Here is a 19,722-nt window from a genome sequence, read left to right as displayed (position 1 = left end):
CAGGTCAAGAGGCAATGGCCAGGAGTGAAAACTCCAAGCACAAACAAGTAAAAACTTTTTCCTGTGAAGGAGGTGCAGGCATTGCTGACAGAGATTGTGGGACCATAGTTATTAGAGACATTCAAGACATAAATAGAGATGTTCCTGAGCAACCTGATCTATTTAGACCTACTGTGAACAGGAGGTTGGATTAGATGACCTCCAGAGGTCCATTCCATCCTCAAGTCTTGCATAGCTTCAAACATGTTTTTAAAAGATACATATCTACATTAAAAATGAGCATACTCACAAACAGAAAGTATAGATGTGCACAGATGTAGCTGGCTAGCCTAGACATAATTTTAAATTTATGCTTAATTAAATTTAATTTGAACTATTGCATGGCAAATGTACCTCTATTTCTTGTTGTTTTTTCAAGAAAAAAATATCAAGATAAATTATTAAGAAAAATTTGACATGTTTCAGGACTAAGAAGTGATTTTATTTTATAGGAATAAATTAGTGTCTTATGGATGTCTTGATTTAGTTTCTGCACACTGTATATTCAGAAACAGCAAGTCTTCCATTACTAAATTTATAATTAAATAGCATCTCACTACTGTGCCTTAGAGTGACATCTTACTCTAATTATGAGCTGGAAGTTGTGCACAATACAAACTCGGTTTTGTGTTCTTGGTCACATGAAGGTTTGAAGATATTAAAATGCATCTAGGCTCTTCCTTTATTAATCACAATCTGTAGGCAATAAAGATCTCAAAAAGGAAGGAAAAAAGGTATTTCCTCTTGCTTTCCACCTTCTAGCAACCTCTGACATGTTTTCTGCCTTGAGCTTTGCCTTGGGCAAAAATAAAGTAACATGGTCTCATATAAACAGTGAATGTAAACCCTCCACTCAATTCTTTTTCGTTTTCAAAATGAAACTATATGCATATTTTTCTTCCTTTCTTCTAGCACAGCTAAGCCTTCACCAAAAACAATGAAGAACACAGTAAAGCACAGGTATGAGAATAAACCAAATTACTACTTTTTTGCCTCCAAAGAATGCTGACAAGTCAGTAGGATAACAATGCAGTTTTAAAAAACTGTATATAATCCACTTCAAGAAAGAAACTTAAATCTTACTCAAAGATTTACAAAGATGTATGAAAATCAAATTGCAAGAGGACAGCACAAGCTGTCAGAACATATCTCAAAAGATGCCTACATCATTAATAAATTTCATATTTATTAACAGTAATTTATATTTACTATCCCATTTTCCCCAACACAAGCAGCAATACATAAATGTTGAATGTACAGAGAACAACACTGCATTAATCTCCTGCTTAGGTCATGGTCTTATGATTATTTAAATTCAAGAGCAATGCTTGGTTGACAAGGTACTGCAATGCTGCAGGCTACAATCCTCACACAATGCCTAAAGGGTTATTACTGCGGAGAAAATCTACTGAGGACCATGAAAGAGCCTTACCCCTTCCCGAAGACACCTCATTAGCACAGTGTAAGCAGCTGAGGGAACAGCCCAGCATTCCCTGGGGTGCTCCCCTTTTTCCTCCTGAAATGAAGCCAACGGCACAACTGATTAAATCAAAAAATCACAACAATCTCAGTCACATAAAAAATGGGTAGCGTGTTCATAATAAGGTTCATATTATACACATTTCAAATTAACATATGCAATCAAATATATTAAATTATTGGACATTATTACTATTTCATTTTATTTCATGTGCAGCACAGAGATTGAAATTTTATTAGCTTATTTAAGTAGTCTCCAAAATCCATAACAGAGTTTGTCCTAATATTTCTGCATTTCATCAATTCATTCTAATTCATACAGAGACTGTAAAAAAGTGTCTGTTTTTTCATTCCTCTCAATCATTTTGAGTACTTCAGAGAGATAATTGGCTATTAAGCGCAGAAATGCTTGTCCTTAAAATCAAGATTAATTTTTTTGGTAGGTAAAAAGTAATTTGAAAAAAAATGTTCAAAGTCACACAAAGAGAGTGTTTAAGAAAATATACTGTATGGTATAGCCTTCAGAATATTTGAACACTGTTTGAAGATCTTACTGTATATTTTTTGAAATCACCCTGTTATTCACTGCTAGTTGAATAAGGGCTTAATTCTTCCATTACAAGTGAACTTCACATCCCCCTGTCCCTGCAATAGACTATTTTAAAATGTTATATTTAAAAGGGGACACTTGGATATCACTGAGATTTAACTGCAACAACTTCCATATCCAGGCTAGTAACACAGAACGAGGGAAAAATATATCCTCTTTTGTGAAAGAAAGTGAGAAATAATAGGCATTAGACGGTGTGAAGATAACAGGCCATAAAATAAGAAACTCATTTTAGTAAGTAGACAAAGGATGACAAACAGTAATTTCTTCAGAAATTACACAATTATGAACTCAATTATATTCTCAAATTATTTTTAGCATTCTAACAAACTGGTTTCAATAAAAGGGATAGGATAAGCAAAGTAGGGGTTAATGATGCAGAAATAAATGATACTTTCTAAATTTGCTGATTTCTGCACAGCTTACAGTAATTCAACATATATATGATATGAGCATTTCAGGCCTTTAATTAAAGCATGGCACATTAACATGGAAGACTATTACCGAATTATCTAGTAAAATTAATTTTCCTTCTTTATTGAAAACAAAACTTTATTTGCCACATATAGCCATAGAGAAAATGGGTCTGTTAAATATCCCATTTGTAAGTTTTTTTTTCTGTTAACTTTGTATTAGAATGTATGGGACAATATAAACAGTAATAACAAGAGTGGCTAGACATCCTACAGACACATCAAATCCACTTCATTCTATCTCCACCATCTTATCTGAGTAAGAACGTGCTGACAAATAATCAACATTTGCCTTCCAAGGGGTTGTGTGTAAGTTTAAGAAAACACAGCCCAAGTTCTAAGAAAGTAAAGGTAGGTTACTTTCAAACAGGCAAAGGTGCAATCTTTTCTACCTGGAAGAGGCAGGACAAAACTAAAAGTCAAAACAGAGTTAAAATGACAATCTATTGTGGAACTGCATGGGTCTGTTTCTCATTGAATTCACCTAATTTAACTAGAAATTCTTTCAAGGTCTTTTGTAACCATACATATTAAATGTGATATAAAATAAAAAGATTTAAGAAATTGTGCAACCCTAAAACATTAATAGCTCTTCCATTCTTCAAACTGATTAAAGACTTTGTGCAAGGTTTAATCTCTATTTAGAAATTTTAAAAGGCAAAAGGAGTATGAACCTTAGTACCGTTCTTAATTACATAAACATAACAGACAGCATTTGACACTTAATAAACCTAAATATATCACCAAACACTGGGGAATCTTTCCACTTTTTGCTCACAGCCCATGTTGATTTTGATTAAACTTTAGTTCTGCACCCTAATAACACAAACAACACAAAATTAATAAGAATATTACATAGAACTTGAAAGATTTCCCCCAAGGCAATCCACTCAAGAGTATGAGAACATGCTCCCTGGAGTCTGCTTATGCTACTTGTGCATTGCTCTTGGCTTCTGTTTGGAATAAAAATGCAGAGATGGAGTGTAAGATCTTACTTATGAGATCTCATAAGCAAGTACCCACACAATATCAGAGTTTAGGAATGCACAGGACCATTACAATTATCTGGACATTTCCCAGTATTTTCTAAGCCACAGAAGTGCAAACAGTGATCTTGTATTTTACCTCATTAATCACCCTGCACCTAAAGAGCTGAACTTGATTTGAAGTATTTGATAATTGATGACTTACTAAATGTTCACATGAAAAAGAAATAATCTTTACCATTATTTCATATAAAAAATGTGGCTGGACCTAGAAACACTTCACAAAACCCCAGAGGGAATAAATGAATAAATAAGACCAGATATGTCCTCAAAAACTGACAGCTTAAATGAAAATATTTAGCAGTTTGATAAAACAATCAAGCAGGCCAAAGAAAGCACAAAAAAGATGGAAACAAAAAAACCCAAGTGTATAGTCCTTAATGAATTAAATGCATTTATGATTTATTTTTCTTTATAAGTCAAGTCATAAGGCTTTGCTGTTTAAAGATATAAGTTGGCAATATACTTTTTGGTTTCACTTATTATATTACCCCTGACTTGCTATATGATCTTGGCAAGGTCATACAGCACTACTGTTCATCAGTTTGATGAGCAACAAAATGCCTACAACACTACAGTATTCTGAAGTACATATAGAATAGAAAAATGAAAAGTGCTTTTTTAAAAAAAATTGAATAGTTAGTATTTCCAAGCATATATATCACACTGGTATTTCTGAAATTTTACCAAGACATGGTGTCTTGAGCTCATATGTGTCCAAATATTTGTTCCTACACTATTAATTTCTTAGCTATAACATAATGCAATGCATTAATATTTGTGTGTGTGTGTATATAACCAACCTTGAAACGTGGCAGAGTTGCCACTTCTATGCAAGGTGTAATGCTTCAAACATTGTAAAATTCATATACAGACAGAAAAATTTGTCAGGTCACATTTTCAGATGAAAAAAATCTGTGCAAATCATTCTGGTATTATACAACCAGTGTTAACAAAATTGTTTAAGCTATCAGAGTTTAATTTCAAAATAAAATCAAGCCATGCAAAATATTCCTGCCAAATATAATTTTCAAGTTGGAGTTTTAAGTTTAAGTTCATTTGTTTGATGATAGCAGGTACAAATCTATCCTCCTGAGGAAACCGAGCAAGTATTAAAACATATAAACTGTGACTCTGGATGCATTTTTCACAACATAATTTCACATTATAAATTCTGTGAGCACATATTTGACAAATACTTTGGCAATCGTCCAACAAAAATAGGACAATGCTTGTTATTCTGCAAAAACCAAGGCAACCAAATCTTGTGGAACATGCAAAGGAGCTAGAGGATAAAGAAAATAAAACCTGGAAATTCAGCAGAAAGCCATAACTAAAGCCAGAGTAATGATTCATTTGCCACATTTGCTCCATTACCAACCCCCTTAGACTAGTTCAACTAACATGTCAGCATTCAGAGCTATTAGATAATTCAGATAATACAAAGGCTTCAGAGAAGCCAAGGTTAGACTTTTTCTGCTTGAAGACACTTTTGTTTCTGTTAAGTAAAAGAGTATTTTATTCTTAGAATAAGGAAAAAAACAAATATGATGGTTTAAAGGATCTGTCAACTCCAATTCTTAATATTGACAGTATTTTCTACAAACAACCTCCAATTATTTTTAATGCATATCTACTATGTTTAGACTGAAGGTTTAAATCAGTTTTAATCAGGAATAAACACAAGTCCATGTGAAATTAGTCAGGATAATTTCATTTCCTTTTCCACTGTGCTGTGAATCCAACCATGCTTCAGTAAGATTTAATATGGACTAGATACAGAGATACATGAATATATTAATTTATTGATATTATAGACTGTCCTCATACAACCTATTTAATCAACATCTCTAGCTTAGATGTTTGAACCCTTAGATCTGCCATTTGGAGGCCAGCAGTGTTTATGGTGGTTGATTAAATCCTTCTATGAAGTTAAAATTCTACACTTGAAGAACGCTGTTTAATTAACGTCAAATGAAGTAAATGATGGTATTAGCATGTTTCTTAAAGTAGAATAAGTATTAGAGAAGACAGGACAAGAAAGTGTTGACTATACAAATAACTAACTAATTTGATTTTTTGGTCTAGTTTTCCATGGCAAATTTTTTCACATTTGCCAAGTTTGTAAGGATCACTGGTAGTCTTACCTTGCTGGCTATGAGGAAAAGCAGCTCCCCAAGTGCTGGTAGAAAGCATTGCTTCAATTTGCTGTTTCTGAAGTTCTCTCTGATTAGCTCAGTTAAAAGTGTAATTGCCTAAATTAAAAAAATCAATCAATAGACCAACTCACATATTTTGTCAAGCAAAACGTACTGCTAAAGGTAAAAAGCTTTATCTCAAATGTCATCTTACTTAGTCACTCTTTACTTATGCTGAAGAGCCATTTGCAAGGGATTTAGTAAGCACTGAAGGAAAGAAAAAATAATTATTACAAAACATTATATGTGCAATATGGAGAAAAATGCAATAAGAAACTAGTCAAGGTGACAAATTGCCAGCTATCTGTTCTTTCAGTTCCCTCAGGACAACAGAAATAGATCTGCCAGGAAAAGAAAGGCCTACTTGCAGTTCCTGTGTTTCTGTCAGAAGATCTGGGAGTTCTTACCACCTCGTTACAAAAAGAACAAACAACAAGAAACCTCTAATGATGTCCTTTGTGTAGATATCATATCAAAGGATAAGAACTATTTAAGTTTTGTCCTCTGATCTCTAAGTTTACAGGTGACTTAGTTTGTAAGAACTGGACATATACTTTTAGTTTTTTGTATTTCATGAACTTCTGTATGCAAAGCATTTATACATATACACGCGTGTGTCTACGTAGATAGATATGTTATTTTTAAAGATGAAGTGGAAGGAAATTAGAAAATTTGATTCATCTTGTGCAGGTGACCTAGTAAGAAATCACTTTCCCATGCAAAAGTATTTGGCAGTAAAGCACTTCTTCTTCTCTGGAGCACCATGGAGTTTTTATCCTCAACTTCCCTTGTTTTACTTCACCTTCTGACCTTAGCAGCTTCATAACTCCAATCTTTGTACAGCAAAATCATATCAAAACTGGAAATGCAGTCTTCAAATCAAAGTAAAAAGATCTACTAAACAAACTTTGACCTTCTCCCCATTTTTTTAAAGTAGTGCTATGCTCATTAACTGGTTTTTTAAACTTCTTTCAGAGCATTTCTACAAATTTTATTCAGGAACTTTAATTATCCTGCCATTCCAGAGAGAGCTTTACTTTCATATTTAAGAAACAAACGTATCAGTAGGTTTCAAAGATTCTAATATGTCAGCTTGAGAAAGTAGTAGTAAAGTTAATTCAAGTGCAATTCTGCACCAAATGATGAACACATAATGACAGCATTTTCACCTTTATTATATTTTCTTTTTACAGCTATGCAGAATTACTCTTGCTTTTGTGATGAAATGTATTTTGAGAACCAGTTTGACTGTGGAATCAATACCATCAAAAGTACCTTGTCACTGAGGCATTAATAAAGATTACACATACCCATTAACATCCCTCAACTTTGCCCCTTTAGACTGAGGGTGAACCCACCACGAGCTAGTATTTAACTACACAATATTGATGAACTATATGAAAACACAAGCTGCTGACAATATTTCTTGGTGGGCTCTAGCTAAGGACATCAAATCATCGTGACACCTAACTTACACTTGTTCGTTTGCAGGCAGAACTCGAAGAAAATACAAATCAATTTGTACATCTGCTGTAGAGGATCAAGGCAGTCTGCTCAAAATTATCAGTTTTAGTGGTAAATCTCAACCAGCAGATAACTCTATATCAATACTAATATTGGTTTGCACCTGCAATATTTGTTTTCTCAATGCATGGTTAATATATTTGAAAATTTTGATGACACATTATCTAAATACATTTATGTGTGAAGTCCTACAATTCTCTAAATCCTAAGTTCTATTAAATAGAATGATGAATTTACCTTTTTGTGTAGTAAATTACATATTCACTGTATTCACTTGTACTAAGTTCTGTTTGGCTGCCTTGCCGCTCAATCAAAAAGTTTAACAAAACAGTCATTAACATTAAATATACTGAGTAGATTATCCATCTTCTGTTTTGGGGGTTTTTTTTGTTTGTCATTAAAATTAAGAATTTAAGATTTAAAATGAATGAAGATTAAATCCAAGAACAATATTTCGTATTAGTGAACAGAAATTATTGTTTCTCGCTCTCCTTCAAGATTCTAGGACAAGTTATTTTTATTCTGAAGAGATTCTAGTTATTGTTTTTATTCTGAAGTGATAAGAAAAGGAAGTAATCATAATCCAATTCCTACTCTTTCCTCAAATATGAATGAAAAAATAAGTAAAACTGAGTTAACAAAATTTAAATGAAAAAGTAATTTTCCTTATGCACTAAGAAAAAAACTTGCCAAAAATCTAGTCAACACTGCAATAAATTCAGGTTTTTATTTGAAAAAAACTTTTATTAAACAAGAGGGAAGATATGTGTGAAGAAATCTGAGCTATTGGTAACTGACTTGTGCTAAAATTGTTACATCTTTGTTAAAGAGAAACAGAAGTAGCATGAAATCCTATAGTTCTCATCTTCATATATTATAATAAATTTGTCCATGAAGGGTTAATTTTGGTAACTGTAAGAAGATCCATAAGAAGAATTAAGTACTGTGGCAGAAGGCACTGATGATACTCATAATCTCTTCTATATATGACTTTATTTAAGTCAGATATCACTCAGATAATGCCCTCATTTTATCTAGACAGAGTACAGAATTGCCCTGTGATTTCCCTCCCTTCACTGAACACAATTAAATAATCAAATATTTTACAAGTGCAGGAAATGGGGTTCACAGACTATGTCACATACTGAACTGGCAGAGGGTCTGTGCCAGTAACCTATTTAAGATCTTCTTGTGTCCTCTGCAATGGAAGCTATGGAACAGGAAGATGTGATTCATTGTCTGTATTATAAGCACACTTATATGGAAATACAAATATTTTTATAAAATAAATTTATTTTTATATAATATAAAGTGTTCATGATTTCACAAACACATTTTAAATTACCTAAAACGAGGAAGACAAAACTGTTTCCTGCTCTTGAAAGGACATTTCTAATCTTGACAAGACTGATTTGCACAAGATTTAAAATATTCTTTCATCTTTTCATAAGAAAAAAATATAAGACTTGAAAAAAAAAAATCTGCTTCGACATTTTGATTCAATATTAAAGGGTGGAATAAATTTTAGGTAAAGAATGTACCAAAGTTTATGTGGGAAAATGCACTACAGAAATATCAGAGTTATTTTAACTATGGACTGACAAAAGTCTCCTTCTTACCTAGAGTATATTCTTTTTCTTTTCAACCTGCCTACATTTTCCCTTTCATAGAAATAAATAGTAATGAACTGCAAGTCCTACGCTGTCTATTGAAAGCATCTTAAATTTAATAAATTACCTACACCTTTTACCCTAGCTGTCAAACTGAGTAGATATAGTATAGTCATAAAAAGAAAAGAAAGAAGAAAATGTCATATCTGGACAGTCATTGCCTTAATTTACAACAATAGTGTGTGGAACTGATCTATTACCTGTGGCAGATTCTCAATCTATTTCAAGCCGTATCCAGAAGTTTCCCTGCTGTTTTGAGAGTCCAGAAATCAAAATTACAGCACATTCAATAAAGAAGATATTTTATACCTTAAGTAGTAGAGTGGCAATGCACAGATTTCCAACATTTCTACATCTTTGATCTATTAATATGATTGTCTGCAAGTATTAGTGGAAATTAAAATATCTCTAATTCTGCAAACCCTCACAGTGTTAAAAGCTGTCTATGTCTCAAGCACAATGGAAACTATATTTTAGTTCATTTTCTTGTGAGTACACATGCATCATGTAATGTGGGCAAATAATGGCAAAGCAATCTGACTTTGCTCTGAGAAAAGCACTCTCACCAGGTTGAGAAAGTATGCCATGGTTTTAGTGCCACTACCCAGAATAGAATCTAGAATAGTATTCAAGCACTCATCTTTGAAAGGGTATATGAAAAAAAAACAAAAAACCAAAAAACTGCCAGCTTTCTCTGAACATCTTGACTCAAACTGGGTCATGAAGTAAGGAGGACTGAAGAGAAATCTGACTGCCAGACTATGGATGTGGCATTACTGCTGTCCAGAATGTAAGGAGGAAAAACAACACAAAGCAAACAAACAAACAACAAAAAACCAAAAACAAACCAAAAAAAAACCCAAAACCAACAACTACATATTGCAACTCCTCTAGAACTCCTCTAGGGAAAAATAGAAGACAGAAGTGTAACGTTTTTCCAGGTGGATACAATGCAAAATTGACTCTTTATGAAAACTCTTATCTGTTCTGTAACTGCTGGAGGAAGAGCTCTTAGTACATGAGTAGTCAAATCAGATGTCATGAACTCAAAAGGAGATTCAGTTTACTTTGGAATCAATTCAAGGTCCCAAATGGATAAAATCAGAAACAAACAGAAGCAATTAACTTATAAATCAGGTATATTTACTAAAAAATCAAAACCAGACATAAAAATACTTTTAACAAGCTTTGGAATTTGCTTGTTGGAGTTCTGGGTTTTATTTTTAAGGAAAAAAATGTTATTACTTCTCCCAGTCTGTCAAGACAGTCATATAATCATATGAGCTCACTAGCAGATTTGTTCAGTTCATGAATACATCTTATTTCTACCCCAGCCCTTAAGTTTGAAGCTTTTTAATCAGAGCAAGGACCAGGTAAAAATATTTGCCTCTAACAACAAAAATATTCTGTTTTCATTTTTGTCCAAGGCAAGCAAAGAAAAAGATTGCTTAGGACCCCAAAAAGCAAAGATTTTTCCCTTGAAAACTCAAGTCAGTGGCAACCAACTGAAGCTGGTTTACATCTAAAAATGCAAACTAAAACTGGAAATCAGTCCCCACAGAATAAGGGTTAGCAGGACCATCCAAGGAAGTGCTAATTTCCTTTTCTTTTTTCTCCTCTCTTCCTTGCTTTTACTCTATTCATAAATTGATTTGAAGTTACTCTAGGTCATCTTCTTCCAAGCAGTAGGCCTTCCATCCACTTTTTAGGAGCCTTGCTGATGACACTCAAAGACAAATGCCCACTGATAAAATATACATGTAGAATATTTTAGATTTATTATTTCTACATAGAATATCTCATATTTTTAAAAAATTAGAGGGGATTTTCCACAAATTTTCTTTGAAATTAATTCCCTTTGGGTATTGCAAATTATTTCATTCTGCTCAATGAAGATGCAAACTGGACAAAACAACAGTTGTTCCCTGAAGAATTATTTTTTAAATGTGATTCATACTAAAATAACTTTTTTCCCTCCCAGATGATAGCTAAAGGGTCTGGTACTTAGAAGAAAAGCTAGGACTACAACTCATATACAAGAGATCTTGCCTAACACTAAGCCTGGTTTGAATGTCTTTTAATGCAGTAATCAGAAGGCAGCAGGAAATTAGGCTTTTCAGCTACTACCAGTGTGCAATTTCTATCACAAAAACATGCTGTAGCCTAATAGTGTCAATCAAGCAAGTGCTTTAGAGGAAAAGGCTGGATTATTTTCTTTGGTTCCTAGCCTATGATAGGATCAATTCCCAAGTGCAAGACAAATGGAGGTGGAAGAAAGGCTCTCTTTCACGTTAATTCTTTAAGGTATGTACTTCGTTGTAAGAACTAAACAGTTCAGTGTGCAAATTGCACAACAACTTCCACAGACACTAAGTTGCTTGGTGGAAAAGAAAATTAAAGTACCAAAAAATACATTAAAACCAAATTCTCAGCTATGTCTAATAAAAAAATCTTATTTAAAAAGAAAGGAACCTACAGCATACCACAAAGAATTGCAATATTATATGATGTGACTCTGCAAACATCACATAAACAATATCAGAATAATGTCAGAAAATATTTAAGGCCTTAAATATTGTCGCTTGTCTTCCAAAGCTAATGGAAAAAATAATTTGTTTTATGTCAAGAAGCTTAGGCACAAGATTTTTTTCCATGTGGTCTCTCTTGCTCATGGACAGAATGACAACTGCCCATTTCTTTTTCTGTTTGTATTTGATGCTTCTGCTGATACTGTAGCAATGTAAGGAAAGCAAATATTTCATGCCTTCCACAGGAAAAAAAATGTTTCTGCTAAGTTATTTTAACTACAGAAACTCTATTCCATCTAGTTCACCCAGCCTTTCATACCCCAAACGTATCTTCAGTGTATATGACAAATATGACATATATACATATCACTTCCAGAGACATAAATATTTATTTGCTGAAGGAAAGCATCCTAGAGGCACAGATCACCATCCCAAAAATAACAGAATTGTAGAAAAAACTAAAAACAACACAGCAGTTTTACTGTCATAAGAACTAAACTGAAAATAACTACAAACATATCTACTGGCAGCACCACTGACATCATATTAATGGAAAAATATACCATTACACACATCAAAGAAAATAGAGTAAATTTAATGGACTATGAAAACAGTGTCAATTAAATATCTTTTAGAATGGTAGAGTCTTTGCTTCAGTCAGGCAATTAATATAAGAAAATTGCAAAAAGTGATTTAATCCTGCAATCAGCAATATATGTTTTCTCCTTCCTAGGTGAAAATTTCCTTGTTTTCTACTACCAGCCTGCTTTGGACTTCAAACATAAAGCAAGCCAAATTAATTGGATTGATAAAAATATTTTTTTGAGAGAGGAAAAAGAAGGATCTTCAGTTATGATAAAAGGTCTTAATATTTTCTCCAATAATCCAGAATTGCCATGCTTGATATATATGCACTGTTAATTTAATTATATTTTCATTTTATGTTTATTAATTCAGAAGGACTTTTCTCAAACACACCATGAGTTTCTGTTAACTTACCTGATAAATGTCAATTTTTCATTTGTTTTCCTTCCACGTGCCCCAGGCAAGTATGCAAGTTTTAATTCAATGAACCAGGTTGTTGAAAATAAATTGAATAAATTTTTTATATAGGTTGAAAGTTTACTAGAAGTCATTCAAAAAACTTTAATGGAACCCCTCTCACTGTTATGAAAGTTTTAAGTGACAATCCAGATTATGTCAGAAAGATAACTGTAAAGTTTTATTCAAGTTACAAAATATGTGTGTATATATGAACATCTGTAAATACTCATACACATTGTCCTACAGATTTTATCTCCTGACTACAGATTTTTTTAATTTGGGTGGGTTTTGTTCTGTGTTGGTTTTTTTTCCATATAAGACAGATCAAAACAAGGAAAGGGCCCTTGGAGAAAACAAGGATACACTAAAATTATAATAATTTTTGAGAAGACTTATAAAGTAATTTTACAATAAAACAACTTAAAACTAAATAGTTGTGGAATAAATGGCTGAATCAAACCACTTTTATTTGAAATCACTACAATATGAGCAGACATGTTAGGCATAGAAACAGGAGTTATCAGAGAGGTTAAGCTAGGAAATTGACTTAAAATTGGCATTCTGTAAGAATTTGAACGACAACAAACTGTAGACCTTGAGCAAGTAGACACAATGAGCTGGCTAGAGTATATATAAGAGTAACAGGTCATAAAACTACACCTGTAATAATATAGCTGCTTTCCAGCTGTGGAAAACAACCACTAAATTGTACTTTAATAAAAGGTCAGAAATTAAAAGGCTCAAATTAAATGGAGTTTCAGTTTGGATGAAAACAGAAATCTGGATATTTCACCACCTTGACAAAGCAATCAAAGCTAGTTTTATGAAGACATTCTGATATGCTGTGATCCTTCATGGGCTATACAATTTATTAATTTGTCTGTGAAATACATTAAACCAAAGGTTGCAAAGAAGCTTGCAGTGTGAAGGCTGCACCAGGTTGTCTGAACCCTTTAAATAATCAGCAGAGCAGTGGATCGAGGTCTGTTAAAAAACAAGCACAACTGCCTAGGCCACAGGGTGAGATTGATATCCCCATTTAGCAAATTTGGGAAAGGCAAGGAAAATAACTAGATTTTGCCACCAAAAAGGCCAGACATAGAACAACTACAGGGTGGTGTCCTTCCAGACAGAGAAGGACACGGCTCCCTGACATGGAGGCAAACTGTTAAGTTGCTGTACCATCTCTTAGTAAAATAAAAGACTGAGTCTGAAATGTCACATCAGAGTGGCAGCATCCTAGGTGGCAAAGGGCCAGTATATTTACAGAAAGGAAAGGACAATAGCTTCTGTTAATATATATCTCACCAAATGAGATCTACATCAAAACAAGCCTTCCTAACTATGGAAGAATTTTTTTCCTGTAAGATGAAGAACAGAATCCTGGAAAGAATGGGGTTTTTTCACTGAATTTTAATAACCAGTTTCAAAATCTAAATACAAAAATAAAACTTTAAAGTTCAGGTGTTTTCCTAAGATAACTAGCAATAAATAAGAGGAAATTATGTTTCGGATTTATAAAGGGCAATTGTAAGGGGGAAAAAATATATTAAGTCAGGAAAAAACATATGACCTATTAAAATCTTTTCTTGCAGCTGCACAAGAGAAGAAATTTCACATAAAATGTCTTCATCTGCAGTTATACAAGAGATCAATTCCTCTACTGTATTGTAAGATCAGTGTCATTTTTTCTAATCAATGCACTATACTTCTTAAAAATACTTAACCGGAAATAGATCAACCACAATTGAATTTACAGATATAAATATTCATTTATTCTAATTTTTTCTAATATGACTTACATACTCGAATGCATCAGCAGAATAAAGATAGTACACAGTTCCCTACTTCTCTAGTCTGTAAAACAGTAGTTTTAGTTGCATTTTATTTTGTGTTTTAGTGACCTCTGGTGGTTATATTCAAAGGAAACTGCTGTGCCCTTCTTGCTTGAAAAAAAAAAACCTTTAAAAAACCCAAAACATTAATTTTTCAAAGACAAATAAATTAAAGGCTTTTCACATGCATTATGTGAAAGTTTATTTTAGTCTGTAAAATGAGGTTGAGGCTTCTCTTCTTTTCTAAAATTTTTCTGCCTCTTTAGGGATTAATGCTACTACTATTTATAAAACCATTTTAACAACATCAACAACAAAAATGTAATGGTACTGATTCAACCTCAAGGATAGAGGAACTATCCTTAAATAAATGTCTAAGAGGGTAGAAGGCAGTAGGGGGTAGAAATAAAGAGTTAGCTTTTTAATATGTAAGGGCCAACAGTGGCAACCTGCACGAGTCTCTACCAGGTCCTGTGCTACTTTGAAAGTACAAAAGAAATCACAAGTAAGTGATGACTGTATAATGAGGTAACAAAAAAAACTGTAAAGGGGCCATGACTGAGTGATAACAACCAGAAAGAAAGCTTGATGTAAATCGCACAGCACATATATGGGGCAAAAATAATTCCAAAATCACATGTTCACAAGCTCTCAATTGACTTTTCACACTTGGGAACAAATTTAGGAGCTAAAGGAGATCACTTCTATTTAACAGGTCAAAAAATTAAACAGTTCTCAAATCAAATTAGAAGGTACTAGAAATAGAAGAGGAAGGAAAACACAAAAAACCCTACCAAGAGACAGGTCTCCTATACAGATCTCCCATATCTTCAGACTGTAAGGCCTGGATCGCAGGGTGTCGTTTTAGATTATGTTGTTCAGCTCAAGACACTTGATACTGACATTTCCTAAATCACAACTGCCACCAATAAACTTCACCTGGAGCATCAGGTGGCTCATATGAGAGGATAAATTACAGCATTATATTTAATTCTGTATATAATGCTGATAGAAAGGTTGGCTTTGTGGTGGGGTTTTTTAAGCATCATACAACATAAAATAGCTGACAGTTAACAAGAATGTTCAACCAACCCACAGATTCCTCTGAGGGTAGCAGAGGGGAGTACATCTCTAGATGAGAAATTCCTAAATGACTCCTTCCTGTTTTTCCTATAAATGAACTACTGAGTTTTGTGTACTGCCTACAGTTATTTGATTTTACATTATATATGCAAAAATAAATTTGAACACATGAAGACATTAGAATTCAATGGTTTTTTCCTCATTCTAATTTTGTGTAAGAACTAAAATATTTTTTAGTTCAGAGATATTACTTTGAGAGAAAAAAGTTTGGAATAAATGTCATTATATAAAGCACAGTAGATGCATTTTTAACTCAGACCTTTTAATTTTTTTAAAACTCCTTATTTTCTCAATGAATGTATATAAAAAGTAATTTTAATTAACATAAGAATGGGGCCAGAAAGGTAAAACTAAAGTTAATTTTCCATTCTAGTCCTTCAGTTTAAATGTCACTGGTCTTGGACTTGGTTCTTGACGTATACAGATACTTCTAAAAATGCTAAATTTCATTTGTGAATGACTTGTATGTTCAAATAAACAAAAGCACTGGAAATATTTTGAACAAAATAATATTACAGGTCAATGCATAACTGTGGCAGCAGATCTCTGGCCACAGAGAGCAATGCACAACTTTCCCAGGCATTGTCCTGGGGAAGGCTGTGAGAAGATCAGACAAAAGAATAAAAACAGTTCTTATCTTCACTTGCTGCACCTGTTGGAGTTTTGTTTATGGAGATTTGTTTATCAAAGGGTGGTTTCTTAATTGGCCGATGGTGTTTAGATGGAAGGACCAATTGGGTCCCCCTGTATTGCATCTGTAAGGGCAATGGGTTTCTTAATAAGTATAGAATAATAAAGTGATTGATCAGCCTGCTGACAATCATGGAGTCAATGCTAATCATTACCCAGCTGGGAGCCTGTGGCAACATATAACTACTTCTGTCTATTGCTTTTAAACACAAATGCTGACTCAGATATGTGTTTTCTGATGGAAATTAGGAAGCTAGGGAAATATGTTTAGCTATTGCTGTGTTTAGCTATTGCTAAACATATTACTGCTAGCCACCTGAACAAACACCTGAAGCCAAAAGCCATAGGGACATCTCAAAATTACTTTTGAGAATTTTAACTTTAAAAAGTTAAATATCAGAAAAAAAATCTACCACATGAAAGAGCATACTTAAATTGTGACCAGGAATTCAATTGCTGTGAAACTGTCAGTATTGAAGACTTTTACCAAACTGCAGTGACTAACTATAAGGACTTATGTTCCACTTTGGAACTTCACAAAACAAACAGCAAACACTAGGTAACAACAATAATATTTTGAGTTCTGCTTTCACTGCAGAATGGCAACGTTAATGGCAACATAGCAAGATAATAATTTCTAATATTCATTAAGAAGAAACCAGAGGTACCTAAACCAGCAAAAACTTCCTTAGCTGCATTTCCAAAAGAGTCAGGTATTGACCACTAATCGTATTTTCCTACACTAGATCTGCACAGCATGCAGGCCTATTTATGGCTTGTGTTTAGCAGTTGGGTCTTACATTCAAACACTCACTAAACTGAAGTTCCGGCTTCACCTCATGAAGAAGAAATGATGTTCACATTCACACTTGAAACAGACATTAAATAGCACACACTGTCAAGATTTCACAATCTGTGTGCATGTGTCACATGTGAGAAAAGGACAGTAAGACACTTAACCTAATCAGTCTCCAGTTTAAGTCAGCTACTGACCATGTAATATCAAACAAGAACTAAAAATGCTTTTCTTCTCCAAAGAAAATTACTTCCCCTTCATTAGACACATTCTTCAAGAACTGTGAGAAACCTCAGATTAGTCCCTCTCAAAAAATTATTTTTTGAAAAAAATTCTCTAAGAATCAGTTGTACTATTTTGTACTATTTACAATAATTACATTTCAGGATAACCAAATGTGTCAACAGTTTTTTCTTCCACACGCACAAAGTATGACTGTGACTACTTGATTTTATGAAAAGAAGAGAAAAATGCTAGTTTTATCATTGGTGGTCACAGGTTAGTAAAGATCAGAACTACAACTACATGGAATAAACTGGTAAATTTATACATTTAATTAATTGATCATATACACTTTACACATATGAGTTAAAAATAAAGCAGGGGGGGTCAAAACAAAGAATGCTGTGAAAGCTTCTGATATGACTAGTAAAAGCATTAAAAAACTCCCAGCTGGAAAAAAAAAAAAAGAAAGTTACCTCAGAAACAGGTACATTTTCTTCAAGTTCAGATGTGTGCAATGCCAGTAAACCAATCACTCGAGCAATGTTAGCACGTCTGTGTATCAAATAAATATTTTGTAGGTGTAGGAAATATATTATAAAAATACTACAAAAACAATTATATCTTGTTTATATTCTACACAGGTTGCTAAGGGCAGAAAAATTTGGTGTCCTATTTACAGCTCAGATCTTCTTATTTCTCTTTTCTTTGTATCAATAAAGATTGATACAAAGATTTCAGTGTTTCAGCCCAATTTAGCAGTAAATATATGCATAAAGACATTTCTTTGCTCTAGCTCTGAAGTGTGAAAGTTCTTTAGTTTGTTAGGATTACTAATAGTCATGCTCATGTTCAGGTTTTATATAATACTGAAAACTCCTGCAGATAATTTAGACTTTTCAGGATAGAGGACAAAAGAGAAATTAAATCTGCATCAGCAAATCAGTTTTTAATGTTTCATTTAAAGAAAAAAATGGAATAATAAAATCAACTTTTATAAAAGAAACAGCAGAGGGCACTATCACATTGAACTATTCATGACAGATTTAGGAGGGGGAGACTTGCCATTATAGTTATTTTACTGTGTTGTGGCATTTTATTTAGTGATTTTAAGTAACTCTCTTTGATGCACTAAGTTCTATGTTATCTACATAAAATTTTAGAGTTTTTCTATAATCTTTGGTCCTGTAGAATTAACATATTAATTCAATATGAAAAAATTCCACTTTATATCATCATGCTTCCAGTCAGATACCACAGCAGTCTGACAGGCCAAAAATCTCCTCAGATAACCTGTTAACAAATATCTTTAATAAAATTCAGCAACAAGTCTGTATTTGAACATATTAATTGAAAATAATTGTTACTTACACATCCCAGTTGGCAGCTGCACGCAATTGCTGTATCAATATAGGAAACTATCGTTTAAAGAAGACAAATAAACATCAGTGAATCTCAATGATCTGATAGTTCCAAATGATAAACAAGAAATCAAAATATCAGTAATTTCATAAAAATGTGTTTGGATAACATTTGCTAAGAGAATTATCACAGACAAATACTGCAGATATTGTGCAAACCCTGATTAAAGAAATAAAACAGCCTGAATAGAAAAATATTATTTTTTTCTATATTTTTGCCTTAAACTAAACTACTAAGCATATAGCTGAATGTCAGAATTTTCTTTCATTCTGAATAACACTATTTATAGAAAAAAGGTCTGATTCTTTCACCTACAAGCACAGAGATCATCACATAGTATTATAAAACAAATATTAAATAATTCTGTATCAAAATAGTTGGCAACTACCAGAATAATGAATGTTAACATACATAATCAGCCATTTAAGAACCAAACTGCATAATTACAAACTAATTTCCAAAATGTTCTGTTAATTGGCTATTCAGTTACTGGACTATTGCTCCCGTTGCTCCAAATTCTCCAGTGATAATAGAATACATATCCCAGCAATTCTCTTTCTGGTTTTCACAAGAATGTTATGGCATAAGACCTATCACTGCTTCCAACCTAAATGCTCTTCATCCAGTTTTTTGGTAGTGCAATTCTGCCTTCAGTATCCTACATCCAACAGTAACACATCTCAGCTTTTAACTTAGGTCCCTTACTACAAATGTAGGAGAGCAAAGTAATTTACTTCCTATTAAATAAAATGAAAAGTGCTCATCTTAAGATAAAAGTGCTCATCTTAAGATAGCTTCTGTAATGTTTTTATATAATGGGGGGGGGAGGGGGGGGGGAAATAAGTCTGTTTCTCTTCTGCACATGCAAGACTTGAAGAAATATGTTAAATCACCATAGAGCATATTAAGGAAACTGTTTGTCTGGTAGAAGATTGTTTTTGAAATGTGAAACACCAAAACAGATTCTTCAGAGAGCATGCTCACTCTTTGAAGGCCTGTTTCC

The 19,722-nt window shown here is 33.2% G+C and overlaps 1 protein-coding gene across 1 annotated transcript in view; it reads right to left on the bottom strand.

Moving 5' to 3' along the window:
* The window catches only part of ULK4 (unc-51 like kinase 4), a 209,986-nt gene that overhangs the window by 168,895 nt on the left and 21,369 nt on the right, over positions 1-19,722 (bottom strand). The window contains exons 16-19 of the mRNA XM_058808529.1: positions 18,669-18,715; positions 17,774-17,852; positions 5,795-5,902; positions 1,472-1,555 (exon numbers count right to left, since the gene is read on the bottom strand). Coding sequence (XP_058664512.1) covers positions 1,472-1,555; positions 5,795-5,902; positions 17,774-17,852; positions 18,669-18,715 — 318 coding nt within the window. The remainder of the gene's footprint in view (positions 1-1,471; positions 1,556-5,794; positions 5,903-17,773; positions 17,853-18,668; positions 18,716-19,722) is intronic.

The sequence above is a fragment of the Ammospiza caudacuta genome, chromosome 1 (assembly GCF_027887145.1).
Source record: "Ammospiza caudacuta isolate bAmmCau1 chromosome 1, bAmmCau1.pri, whole genome shotgun sequence".
NCBI classification, from domain to species: domain Eukaryota; kingdom Metazoa; phylum Chordata; class Aves; order Passeriformes; family Passerellidae; genus Ammospiza; species Ammospiza caudacuta.
The sequence above is the reverse complement of the archived record's forward strand: the minus strand, read 5'-3'. Positions and strand labels throughout refer to the sequence as shown.